This window comes from Helianthus annuus, chromosome 11 (assembly GCF_002127325.2).
Source record: "Helianthus annuus cultivar XRQ/B chromosome 11, HanXRQr2.0-SUNRISE, whole genome shotgun sequence".
NCBI classification, from domain to species: Eukaryota; Viridiplantae; Streptophyta; class Magnoliopsida; order Asterales; family Asteraceae; genus Helianthus; species Helianthus annuus.
The window spans coordinates 187,556,892-187,571,367 of record NC_035443.2 but is presented as its reverse complement, the minus strand read 5'-3'; the positions used below and the strand labels follow the sequence as shown (position 1 = coordinate 187,571,367).

The 14,476-nt window shown below is 36.7% G+C and overlaps 2 protein-coding genes across 2 annotated transcripts; both read right to left on the bottom strand.

Annotated features, from left to right (window-relative positions):
- Positions 1–203: 203 nt before the first annotated feature.
- LOC118484232 lies at positions 204–1,130 on the bottom strand. Its single transcript, XM_035980233.1, has one exon. It carries the CDS (start codon positions 1,128–1,130, stop codon positions 204–206), a length of 927 nt encoding a protein of 308 aa, XP_035836126.1.
- A 1,160-nt stretch (positions 1,131–2,290) lies between these two features.
- LOC118484231 (GTPase Der-like) lies at positions 2,291–6,456 on the bottom strand. The gene is made up of 6 exons (XM_035980232.1): positions 6,247–6,456; positions 6,028–6,128; positions 3,492–3,707; positions 2,857–3,081; positions 2,511–2,767; positions 2,291–2,418 (listed from the first exon to the last, which is right to left on the bottom strand). Exons 1-6 carry the CDS (start codon positions 6,454–6,456, stop codon positions 2,291–2,293), a joined length of 1,137 nt encoding a protein of 378 aa, XP_035836125.1.
- Positions 6,457–14,476: the final 8,020 nt, after the last annotated feature.

Sequence of the window (14,476 nt, the reverse complement as noted above, 5' to 3'; positions counted from 1 at the left end):
ACTATTAACTAATTACACAATGAACCCTAATACTTATAGGATGTGAAGAGATTATGATTTCATTCACCCCCCTAATCTCGAACATCCTTAAGTTGCACCTTGATCTTTCTCCATGTCTTGCTTGCCATCATGTGCTTGTTGAAGTAGATCATTGCAGTCTTCTTTGATTGCCATTAGGAGAGTTGGTTCCTCGTCTTCCTGTATCAGATTTGTTTCTTCTCCTCTTTGATTTGATTCAGGACACAATCTGAGGCATAATGACCAAACTTTTGGCAATTGTAGCATTTTATCTTGCTTAAATCCTTCCCAAACTTCTTTTGGTTGCTTCCATTCTTGTAAGCATCATGTGATGAATCTTCATCATCATCTTCTTGTTTGAACTTTCCATCACGCCACTTGTCTTGCGATGAGTTGAACCTTCCCTGTCCATTCTTCCCAAAACGCCTTCCACGACCATAGTTCTTGTCGCGTCGCGTATACATAAGTTTCTCTTGATTATATACCGGGTTTTCATCCATCAAACCGGTCCTTTCTTCATAGGCTTTCAACCTTCCAATTGTCTCGTCTAGCGTCGTTGTTTCTAAATCAGCGAATTGTTCAATGGTTGCAACAATTTGAACGAACCTTTTTGGTACAGAACTCAGAAGTTTCCGTACTAAAGTTGGTTGATCAAAAGTTGATCCAAGACCACTTGCCCTCGTGACAATACTATTTAGTCTTGCAGTGAACGAATCGATAGTGTCTTCCTCCTTCATTTTTAACACCTCAAACTCTGTTTTGAGCGTTTGAAGACGTGCCTTTTGCACGCGATCTGCACCGATGTGCCTAGTCTTTAATGCATCCCAAATTTCTTTTGCACTTTTGCAACTTGCAACTTGTATTATCATATCTTCTGGCAGTGCTTGATATAAATAGGCGGTTCCCATCATATCCTTCTTTTCATCCGCTTGCGTATTTTCTTTTGGTTCTATCATTTCCCATAATCCGTTTGCCCTCAAAATGGCTTTTATACGGATTGCCCATACCGTATAGTTTGTAGACTTTAAGATAGGACACTGAAACTGGGAGAACGAACTACCATCTTTAATCACTACCGCGTTTGACGGAAAGGCTCCTCCTGAATCCGCCATAATTTCTTTTCCAACAATTTTCACTTTCAAAACTTTGGTTTTCTCCTAAAACCGAAGTCTATGATTCCAAAAATTCACACTAACTTTCGAACGTGGAATCAAATCAATTTCTAAACCTTATGTAAATTCCAAAAAAATAGAACGTAGAACCTGGAATTTGCGAACTGACCGAATTCTCTTATCGTGATTCTCCGCACGGTTTTCTGACTTTTCTTAACAACCCTCTTGGCTGCGTTTTTTTTCTTCTTCTTGATTCGCGACTCTCTAAACAAAGTCAGCCCCAAACCCGCTTGATTTGTGACTAAACTTTTCAACCGAACACCCTCTTGATGCTTTGATATCACAAAACCTCTCAGATTTTGTATCTTAAACAACCCAAACTTCTCAGATTTGCAATTGCTTCTTCAAACCGGAATACAAATTTCTTAGATTTGCTTCCGTCTTCTTTAACTCGAACCGTGGCCTCTTGCCGTGATTTGAATTAACAAAAAAAATCTCAGAATCCAAACACCCTCAGTGATGATCGGATCTAAATCGAACACCCTCCTGATGACCGATTAACGAACGAACAACAATCGTACCCGCTTGATGCGATTGGTGTTAAAACTTAACAAACAAAACCCAATCAACGCCTCCTGCGTGATCAGAATTGCTAGGGAATTCAACCACCTGCCTGATGATCGTCTTCCCGAAACGAATTTGAGCCCTAGGCTCTGATACCACTGTTGCCCAGAATCTTCTTGACAAACAATGAATATAACAACGAATGAAATAAACACAAACTAACCTTGATTGAATGAATACAAATCGTGAATGTATGTACAAGTGAATGAATTTACAATAGAAAATCCTAACCCTATTTATACTAATTGAAGAGGTGCGAATCCAATAGACGTGTCTCTTTGCAAAGAGTCGTGTCCTTTGATCTTGTGGCTCTCAATCGATTTGAAAGGTTGCGTCCCTGTGTTCTTGTTTCCTGTCGTCGATCAGTGAAGGCGTGTGTCCCCTGGATGTGTCGATTCCAACATGTAGGTTACTAACTTTCGTTTTGTCGCATCTAGTCCCCGCACTTCTATCACTAATCTAATTCTAATAAAACTAACTATTAACTAATTACATAATGAACCCTAATACTTATAGGATGTGAAGAGATTATGATTTCACAAAACAGGCTCTTCCTGCAGAATTGCATTCAACAAGGTTGAGTTGCCAACATTAGGCCGGCCCACAAATGCTAACTTCAGTGGTAGCTTTGACTCCTCTTCATTAGTTTCATCTGAGTTGCAAACTAGCAACAAACAAATATTGAAGTAAACTAAGCCAAAGTTAAGAGACACGAATGTTATTTTCTGAAGTTAAGGGTTGATAAACTACTCTTACCTTGTACAGTTTGAAGAAGCATTTGTTGTTGTTCAAGCAATGGCCTGAGAACTCGATATAAATCATTCATCCCTAAACCAGTTTCTGCAGAGAGAGCAACAGGATCTCCAAATCCCAATGTACGCGTGGCTTCACAAGCAGACCCAAAACCATCATCAAGTGATTCAGCTGTATTCATTATCGTAACAATCTTCATTCCCGGAGCATGCTTTCTTAGCCACTTTCCAACATCCAAATCCATGGGCTGCAACCCGTCTCTAGTCATCACATAAAAAACAAATTTATTTTGTTTCTATCTCAAAAACTAGTGCACATAAAAAGATATAGTGATGAAGATAAAACTAACCTTGCATCAATAAGAAATAGTGCGGATTTACACTTTCTCAACACACTTGCGGTCATTTCTGCAGTCCGGCCAAGAACGTAACCAGACGAAGCCTCGGCCTCTAACCCGGCTGAATCCAACACCTTAAATCGCAAATAACCCAATTTCGCAATCCCTTCTCGTATGTCTCTAGTCACATGATCGTTAGGAGTGTTGTACACAAGATCCTCTCTTCTTCTAATCAAACTAAACACCATATCCACACCAACCAATGATATTAGATACAATAAAAAGAAATTAGTAGGTACAAAAACACATTGTGAATAAATAAAACTAAATGCCATATCCACCGACTTACAAATGGTTTATATGTGGGACGATTTAACAGGTCAAATGGGTAAAAAAGAGTAGCTTAAAAGAAAACGGGTCAAACAGGTTGAAAGGCTCCTAAATCATTTTATTGGATAAGTATATTATTCTTGACACAGTAACATTTTTGGCAAAAAAACATTCAGGTCAACCTAACCTTTTTGACCCGTACCAAAAAAAATTATCGTTTTACAGAAATTTGTTTTGGCAAGTTACCCAACATGTTTGACTGACTAGCCAATTCACCTATAATATAACAGTAAAAGACATATATTAGAACAGCTAACGGATTAAACAATGCGGATTTGCCCACATTGGGGCGGCCAATGAGAAGTACAGTCGGAAGCAAGTGTGTATCTACTTTGCTGAACTCAACACCACCAAAGTCTCTGGTATCATCACATACATCATCCTGAGCTGGAACGGTTTGGTTCTTATCATAAAGCTTAAACAGATGCGTAGAATCCCACATCAAATATGATAGGCCCATTAGAACAACTAATCTAAGTCCACAAACAAGTGATTATTAACATGACAAATAACCCATTTAGTCCCAAAGCCCAAATACAAGTGATTTGGTTAAAGCCTACAAGCCCAAATGAAATAACCAACTTAGGCCCAATCGCAAATTAGTTTTATTGACTCAGCAAGGGCCAAAACAAACCGATACCCGATCTTGTAAACTAAATCGAGCTTGCACTCCCGCATCTCCTAACTCGTTTAATTTTAACAAGACCAACTTAGTCGACAAGTTAATCCAATAACACTAAAATAATGTGGATAACACTAAAATTACCAACATAAACAAGTACATAAAGAACTAGAGAAGCATCAACATGACATTCACTTAATACAAACAAATTAAGATATATGCAAAAAAGTCCAACTCAATCCACCCATCCTGTTTAAACCTATATGAAACATGACTTGTTTGAACGCAAACTTGCTATCCAGCCGACACCACCAAATACAACAACCAAAAGCACCTGCAACTTAGTCTCCTTTTCTTATTTGTGCATTTGTTTCTGACATATTTGGCCAAGAAGGTGTAGCAGCCTTCCCAAGGTTTAAAAAAACGGAAACGAGTTTTGAGGCGTTTTCACTTCGCCTCACGAGGCGTAAGCCTCGAAGCGAACCGAGGCGTAAGCCCGAGGCGGAATTAAAAAATAAATATAAATATTATATATCTTATAAAAATAGTAATACTAACTAAATTCCTCATCAAATTCATCAAAATAATCAAAAACACACATAAAAAAGACATAAATTGCTTGAAATTGACACAAAAACGCAAAAACATCAAAAACAAATATCTAAAACCCCTGAGGCGCACCTGAGGCGCAGCCTTTTTAGCGCCTCAACCCTTCTGAGGCGCAGCCTTTTTAGCGCCTCAACCCTTCTGAGGCGCATAAACAGTAGAAACCCCCTGAGGCGCGCCTCAGAATCGTTTTTTGGCCGTTTCGCCTTGAGGCGCGCCTCGAGGCGCACGCCTCAACCGTTTTTTAAAACCATGAGCCTTCCTAAGAGACTTTCCTGTACCCACATTTCACCGGCTTAAGACTCCACTTGATAAATCAATATTAAAAATTCAAACACAGCAAACTTACAACAGTCAGGTTCAGCTGGGTCATCGGTTTGGTCATGTAACATACTTTCCATATTATGAATATTAAAATTTTCAAATTCGCCAGTCATGTTCATATTGTTCAGTTCATTGGAAAGCTCAACTACTTGTGCCTCAATTATGGAAGCATGACTCTTCTCCACATAATCAGATTTAACCTATGAATTCAACTGGGACAATGAGAAAGCCAAATCAATATTAAAATCGTGATTAGAGAATAGCAGCCCCCGAGGGATACTACATCAGGGCATTAATAACTTCATCAATAGTTAAAGAAAAATAGTAAGTTTTATTAAAAAAAAAAAGAAACTTTAATAACTTCATCAATAGTTGAGAATGGGCTTAGGACCGGAATGTTGGGATTTCAAAGCTTATAACACTCACAAGACACTCAAAGATAAACTCACGAATAAGAAACTTATTTTACTGCTTCAAAAACCCACTTGTATTCATTGCAATCTTTACATTATATAAGAAAAGAAACAACTAACAAACCACTACTTACGTATGCCTAAAGAACCGGAAACAATCCCATGACTTGACCCACTAACATATTACTTGACTTAATCAAAACATAATAAAAACATGGGACTAAATAACAACTTTTCTGCTGACCCGTTTGACTCGTATCCGATTACGAAGCTCCATTCTCGTACCCGATAACCCGGTTTATCATGCGTCAAGATTAACCCTACATTCACCCCCTTAATCTTGACCCATTTCTTCATTCTTTCTTGCTCGATCACTTGCGTCATGCTAAACGAACCGCACAGATTCAGTTTCTTGCTTAAACTTGCTTCATGCTTTAACCGGTTCACGAAGATCCGACTTGACTCCACTCATGCTCGCTTCTTGGTATCGTTCAATCTCGCTTTTCTTGCTATGCGAAATTTCCTCGTGCTAATCTTGCTTGCACCTTTTTTTCAATCGCGAAATACTTCACCAGCCACAAAACTTGAATAAATACTTACTTTGACTTTTCTTTAAATAATCATAACTAAGCCCATACACCATCTAGGCCTTACGTTATTATCACCATCATACAAGAAAACCCTACATGTCATTCACTACACAAAACACCCCTTCTGTTCACATAAACCATCTTGATCGACATCCATAATCACACAGATTCTTTTGTTCCTTTAACCACAAAAAAATAAACACATACAACCCACACAGCAGGTTCGCTTCTAGATTACACAGCCCCAACGCAGGTCACACGCTTCTCTCGAACAGTTGTCTTCTCCGCAACCGCACCACACATGTCTTTCTCGACTCGAATCGCTGAACCACACAGGTTCTGTTTGCCACACCTTTATCACACAGATTTTTAAATCGATCACACAGATCTCTTCAAACTTCTCACATAGATACTGGAATCACTAAGATTCTCCTTTTTTTCCTTGATCGATTCACACAGCACCACTAAGGTTTTCGATCTTTTTGATCACAAAGATCTGGTCCTCCTTTCTCACGCCTACGACACACAGAGCACGCTTGATCACACAGATCATCTTCTTCCTTTTGTTCACGTAGAACCCTTCTTCTCTTGGTTTCTTGTTCACCCCTGAACTCTTCTTATGGCTCACACAGAACCGTTCCGCAATCACAAAGATTGTCTTCTTCATTGTCTCTGCCGGCTCACTCAGGACCGTGTTTGGCTCACTAAGAACTCTTTTCATCTCTCGATTTCGTCTCGACATGGCTCACTAAGAAACATGTTCGGTTCACACAGAACCTGCTGCTCTTCTTTCTTCCTCTCAACGGTAATCACCGCCTTCAACACCGATCTCTTTTTCTCTTCTCAGCCTAGTAGTTTAGAGGGCTACTCCCCTCTTCTCCGAACCGACTCTCAAAACGGCGAACACCGTCTTCACCCGCTCTCGTTTCGACCTCGCTCTGATACCAAATGTTGGGATTTCAAAGCTTATAACACTCACAAGACACTCAAAGATAAACTCACGAATAAGAAACTTATTTTACTGCTTCAAAAACCCACTTGTATTCATTGCAATCTTTACATTATATAAGAAAAGAAACAACTAACAAACCACTACTTACGTATGCCTAAAGAACCGGAAACAATCCCATGACTTGACCCACTAACATATTACTTGACTTAATCAAAACATAATAAAAACATGGGACTAAATAACAACTTTTCTGCTGACCCGTTTGACTCGTATCCGATTACGAAGCTCCATTCTCGTACCCGATAACCCGGTTTATCATGCGTCAAGATTAACCCTACACGGAACACTAAAAGTTAAAAGTTAGTGTTGTTTCAATATAAATGTAATGATTTGACTACAAATACTATAGTGCATCTGAAAATCAGTTTGTGCTTTATTAATTTAGTCTACTATTAACAAGCATTTTGCATGTGTATAAAAAGGTTAATGTTTTGAAAAATTGACTTACTTGAAATGATAGTGCTTTCTCTAGTTCCTTGACAATGACTTTCATTGTTGGACGTTGGTCTTGAGTTTCTGCCACACACTGATATGCAATTTTCATAAATGTGTGCAAAGAATCCTTGTTGGGTCCTATACTTAGAACGGAATTGTTTTCACTGATTTCATCCTTTAATATAGGATCTATCATGTCCTCTAGTGTTCCCATGCAGAAGCTTTGTCTTGCCACAGGGCCCAACCCACTCTCATTCTCCTCCAGGTAAATTGGGTCATGGGATCTCCTCCCACATAGAATTTCAAACAATACAACTCCAAAACTATACACATCCGATTCTCTTTTTAACCTACCAGTCTTCTCATATTCTGGATCTATGTAAGAAGGTCTACCAATATATTTGAGATAGAGAGCTTCTTGATTTGCAGGCAGGAATACTGGGAACCAAAAGTCAACAATCTTTGCCTCCCAGTTCTCGTCCAACCCAATGCTGTAGCTATTTATCTGACGGTTTATTATTATCTTTTGGTCTTCCATCTCATAGTGAAGGTAATTCAACGCATGTGCAACATCAACGCAAATTTTCAAACGTTTTTCCCAAGTCAAAATACGCATGCGGTTGGCATTTCCCAAATAATCTATAAGATATCCCTTAGAGATATTCTCAGTGATAAGGACCATCTCAGAATCCTCAACACAGAATCCAAGTAGATTTACAATGTTGGGATGCTTAACAAGGGTAAGCATTTCAATTTCGGTAAAAAACTCTTCTTCTCCAATCAAGTCATGTACAGAAGCGTACCTTTTTAAAACTACAATGCTCTGTCCCTTCAGATGTTCTCCTTCATACCCAGACCACAAGAGTCGTCCTTTATATGTGGTACTAATTCCATTGTGTTGGATAATGTAATCATCATGAAAGTTGTTGGTGGCCTTTACTACATCTTCAAGTGGGATTCGTAAGGAAGCGAACATGGTCATTGTCGATGTCATGTTCTGTTATCAAGTATAAATTAGTGTAAAAACAAAAGGTTACAAATGAATGAGAAGGTAAGATCTTATAAGATGTAACAGCAACAACACATACATAAATATATATACGATCTAGCAGCCTCCATCCATGACTTTCTATTTCTTTTAATTTAGTAACCTTTATTAACTAAATAAATATGAATGAATTTTGTGGTACTTACAATGTAAAAGGTTCACATAATATATAGAACTCGGTAAGTTTAAGACATCTGGTATACATGCATCTTCATACCATATTTATTAGGTCATCAGTTGTTTTATAAGTACTTAAATATGACATAAAATGCAAAAACAATGAACTAAAATATCCAGACAAATACAAATTTTAATATGTATGTTGTTCTTGTCGTTAAAAGATTAATAGTATTAGAAATTACCATTGATAAGCTTTTAGAATAAACACGAGTTGAAATTATGGTTTATACTAATGTATTTAAAGGAACCTATTTCATATAACTAGAGCAGGGGTGTGCATGCTTCGTTCGGTTCAGTTTTTGGGCAAAACCAAAACCGAAATGTCGGTTTTTCTGTTTCTTAAACCGTTCGGTTTTGGTTTTTTCACCGGTTCAGTTCGGTTTTTCGGTTATTTCAGTTTTTGAATCAAAATTATGTAAGATTCAAAAAATAAAAAGTATAATTTAAAATTTAAGAATCTTTCTTATACGTTTACATTTAAGTTATTATATTTAACAGTTTTAATTAATATTATTCACATAAATCTAACCTTCTACTCTATTTTAATATTTCTTCAAAGTTTTTATTAAGACATTTTCTTTTATAATACTTTGAATATCATTTAATTGTTATATTAAATACTTAACATTCAAAAATAAATGAATAATTTCTACTAGCATGGGTTAAACACTTAAACTTAACATAAAAATATATGGACTAGGCTTACTATTGTAACTTATCAGTTCCGTTCGGTTTTTCTGGTTTTTGAGAATGGTTATCCAAAAAATGAACCTATCGGCTATTAAAAATCCGAAAACCGAACCGTCAAATTTTTTGTTTTGGTTCGGTTTTCTCGGTTATTTCGGTTTTCTGCTCACTCCTATAATTGAGATAACTTACTTGTAATGCCAATGCTTTCTTAAGTTGCATTAAAACTTCTTTTGTTGTCGGTCGTTCTTCTCTTTCATGATGTAGGCACCGGTAGGCAATCATTTGGAATGTAGTTAATGATTTTGGCTCCATCTGTTCCCTCATTTGCTGGAACACTACCTCATCTTGCTTTCCTTTATCAAATTTGTTTCTAATGAAATCTGATAGATACTGACCCTCATGCTTGTGGGTTATAAACGTTGATCTCCCGCACAACATCTCAAATAATACCACACCAAATGAATATATATCAGATTCTATAGTTAAGAATCCTGATTTTCTGTAACCCGGGTCCAAGTATCCTAGTGTGCCACATGCATGATCGATGACATAGTCTGTTTCATGAGTTAATGGACTTATTAAAGAAAGCCCAAAATCAGCAAGTTTTGCTTTCCAATCATGGTTTAGTAATATGTTATCAGATTTGATGTCTCTATGTATCACCTTTGCTTGTTTTCCACCTCCTCCGTGTAGGAAATCTAACGCCCTTGCAACATCAATGCATATATTAAGCCGTTTCACCCATGTAAGAGAAGAATCATTCAAATACCTATCAAGACTTCCTCTGGACGCATACTCATAAACAATGACTTTTTCATCATTTTCATCACAGTAGCCTACAAGACCAATCACATTCTCGTGCTTATAATCCAACAGAATTTGTAGCTCACTCAAGAATTGTTGTTCCCCTTGACCAAACCTCGTATCCAATCGCTTGGCAACAATGGTTTTAAATCCATCACCATCTTGAAGATTTCCTTTATAAACTTTACCAAATCCTCCTCTCCCGATCCAATTGTCATTATGAAAGTTTTGTGTCGCCTGTTTTATGTCTTCAAGTAACATTTTGGGGTTGTCCTTGTTGTTGTTCTGTTAAACATGACACACCAAATAAAATAAATACATTGATAACTATAATAAAGTGGTAATAGAAAACTAAATTGGTATCATGTTTTTCTAAATATTATGAAAAACTATAAATGATGAGTAAATTGATAATTGGGTCATATCATTGATCACAAACATTGAACAACATGATTTTAATATGATGATAAATGTCCCTTATGGATTGAATTTTTATTTATTGTTATATTTTCGTATAAGCAATTCTAGCAAAGTCCAAACTTGATAGTCTAAAAGGTAGGATTGATAAATTCCTACAATGCCTAAAAAGTAAACTTGATAAGTTCATGCTAGACATTATAATGTGGAAAGGATTTTTAACAATGAATTTTATATAATTTGAACCCAACCTCGTAAAGCATTCTAATTTTTGTTTTCTATATAACAGGGAACCATCACACATATTACTTCTAGGCGTTGATAAACTGAATTTAAAACAGTAACTTACTTGAAGGAATAATGCTTTTTCAAGTTCCTTGACTATGACTTTCATTGTTGGGCGTTGGTCTTGAGTTTCCGCCACACATTGGTGTGCAATTGTAATAAACGTGTGCAAAGAATCCTTGTTGGGTCCTCTATGTAGAACAAAACCGTTTTCACCAACTTCTTCCTTTATTATAGGATCTATCAACTCTTCTAGTGATCCTGTGCTGAAGCTTCGTCTTGCTACAGGGTCCAGCCCTCTCGCACTCTCCTTAAGGTAAATTGGGTCATTGGCTAACCTCCCACAAAGAATCTCAAACAAGACTACTCCAAAACCATAAACATCTGATTCTTTTTTTAATTTATGGGTCTTCTCATATTCTGGATCTCTGTAGTGCGGTCTCCCAACACCACTGAGATGGTGATCTTTGTTTTCTTGATCTGGAGACAGCAATACGGACCACCAAAAGTCAATAATCTTTGCCCCAAAATTGTCGTCCAATCCAATGTTGAAGCAGTTTATATCACGGTTTATTATCCTCGTTTGGTCTTCCATCTCATAGTGAATGTACTTCAATGCGTTTGCAACATCAATGCAGATTTTCAAACGTTTTTCCCAAGTCAAAAGACGTTTGTCTTTGAGGTTTCTCAAATACATACCAAGGAATTCATTAGAAAAATCTTCAATGATAAGGATCATCTCAGAAGATTCAACACAAAATCCAAGCAGATTGACTATGTTGGGATGCTTAACTCCACCGGAAAGAATTTCTATTTCTGTGAGAAACTCTTTTTCTCCATACGGCTCATTTCCAGAAGGGGGGTAGCGTTTGATAAGTACAGTGTTGTGTCTCTTGGATGATGGATTCTCTTTATCATAATGCTCCAGTTCTGCTCTGTAGAAAGCATAGCCATCTGTGGAATCTACAATTCTGTATTTAGTTGAGAAATCATGGGTTGCTGATTGAATATGAGTGAGAGGAATCTTCAAGTGTTCCAAGTTCTTCCCCACCTGCAAAATTTTTTTTTTTTTTTGGTTAAATTTTTAATTCCATTTTCATTCCACATGAAAAAGGGCAATTACAAAGCAATGGCAGGTAGTCGGGCAACAAATTAAATACGTGACAAGAGAGTTACAGCTAAGATAGAAAAAACGAGAAGGGAACTGAAAGAAATTGAATAGTTAATATCTCTTCAGATGAAGCTAATATCCATCTAATTCCACCCTCTTCGCATGACAGTGAAAGTTCCAGCCAGATTTGAGGTAAGCAAAGTTCCACCTGCCCTAGTTTCACATTTGGTTGGCTTAGCATGGTCCAGCCCATCACGTTTTTACAAGCCCACAAATCATTTATAGTTAGCTCAATAAGTAAATAAGGCCCATATATTGAGTGATAATATGAGAACAATATAAATCTTCTGGGTTAAGCTTGGTCAAATTTATTGTACGTTGCCTATAATAAGCCTAAGAATAGATTTGCTAAAATTATATATTGTTGTTAATAATATGTGTTGCCTTAGTGTTATTGAAGTGAAATCAGTTACTAGACCAACTAATTAAGTTAATTGTTGGTAAGAAAGAGGATGATATATGTTAATCTTTATGTAATTTAAATAAAATTAAATAATAAACTGTAAAGGGAAGTTTAGGAAGTATCTGTTGTAACACTTGAAATTATTTAACGTATTTAGCTTGTTTCATAAATCAAATGAAAAATTAGATGTTATAAATAATTAGATGATAACGTATAGCAACAAGCATTTTGTAAGACAACTTAACTTGATAAGAATAAGAGAACTTACATGTTAGTTTAATATACCTTTTTTTTTTGTTTTTGATTTCAAGGTAATATGTGTTATGGGGCTCCATTGGGGGCGCCAATGGTGTCACATTAGCCACAAGAGGGTCGCAAACATCGCGACGGGTGGGCGCGCTTGGTGGGGATAGCGGGCATGGGGCAGGGGCTTGGTGTGGATGGCGGGCGGGGGGCTCTTTGATGATACCCAATACCACATATCACATAAGGTCCCAATAATCCCGCAACCTTTGTAGTGTGAGACTTATTTGAACACCCCCCCCCCTCCACCTTTCACCAATAAGTCTAAGAGTTGAATTTTCCATTAGTTACGTCATTTTTTAAACTCGAAGGCATTAAAGCTTGAAACATTCAATTAATTTCATATACGAGGTGATTTTTTTGGGATAAGCAAATAGTATTTGTTAACTATTTACATCATGTATACAAACTCTAAACTATTTAACTATTTATTCTTTTCTGTTATTTAGGTGTCAGCAAATAGTATCAAGTACCGAAACCGAACAGGTGCTGGTCAATGTACCGTACCGAACAATTTTTGGCGCCAATTACCGACTTTTTGCGTTTTTGAGGATTGGTGCTTTCGGTTCGGTACTGGTATTTTTGGTTGATTTCCTTCAAACACCGTTCCGTACCGAAAACTTTCTGTTTTTTAAGATTTTCAGGATTGGTACTTTCGGTATCAGCATATTTGGAACCGAGCTCATCCCTTTGTCACGTAACTTTATGGTAGACCGTATATAAACTTCTATGATTTCATGGATATCCTTAATAAATTAGGTTATATTTTATTTCTATTAAATATATTTAGAGTGAATTGCAAATTATGTTCTTTATCTACATACCTAATTTCAGGCGGTATCATTTGTCTATATAATTGACGAGTTTTGTATTTATTATTTCAAAATCTTGCACGGTATGTCCTTTACCCCTAACCTAGTTAATTTTTTTCTGTTACGTTAATTTTGATCATGTAATTTGCACATAAGGACAATTTTATCATTTCACCTTTTGAAGGACAAATTATATGAATAACTTAAAAACCTATCCATTTTATTAAGAAACACCCCTCTCTCTCTCTCACTCTCTCAACTCTCTTTCTCTCTCTCATGAACCATATCCATCTCTGCAAATCCATCTACCAAAAGCTTAATCGATGGCACAATAGATTTTCTGTTTTAGCAACATAAATATGTGAAGTCCTTATATTGTTTGCCCTAAATGATATATACTTACAAAATGGCTATCAGTTACAATAGATTTTAACCAAATCCCAACCTAGGATTCAAACCCCCATCCTACACCATCGCGATTTAGATCTGCGACCAACCTCACCTCTAATCCACCACCTATCCCACACCAACATGATTTAGATCTACGGCCAATCCCAAACTTAACCACATATCTGACTTTGGAAAAGGCGGTAATGGTTGGTTGTGTATGCATATATGTATATAAGAGGCAGTAATGGTGATCTGGAAATTTGGGAATTAGGGTTCTTGGTGGTGACGGGTGGGGGTGATGTGGATGATGGTGGCGATGGTGGTTGGTGTTGAGGGCACTGGTGGCTAATGGTGGCAGTGGTGGTTGATGGTGTAGAACTGATGAAAGAGATGAGTAGAGAGAGGTAGGTGTATACATATATGTATAATATTAAACTTATTTTTACATTCATTTTTTTTAATATTTATTTTTTTATATTAATGGATAAAAAGACTAATATACCCTTGTGTTAACTGATTTAAAAGAAAAAAAAATACCTTGTTAGCGGTGAAGGACATACCATGTAATATTTTATAACAATAAGTACAAAACTCGTCAATTTTAAAGATAAAGAACACCATCTAAAATTAGATATATAGATAAAGGACAAAATTTGAAACTTACTCATATATTTGTAACCAAGTTGTGATTTAAACTAGGTAAGTTGAATTGATATAATAGAACAATGAAAGGAAAA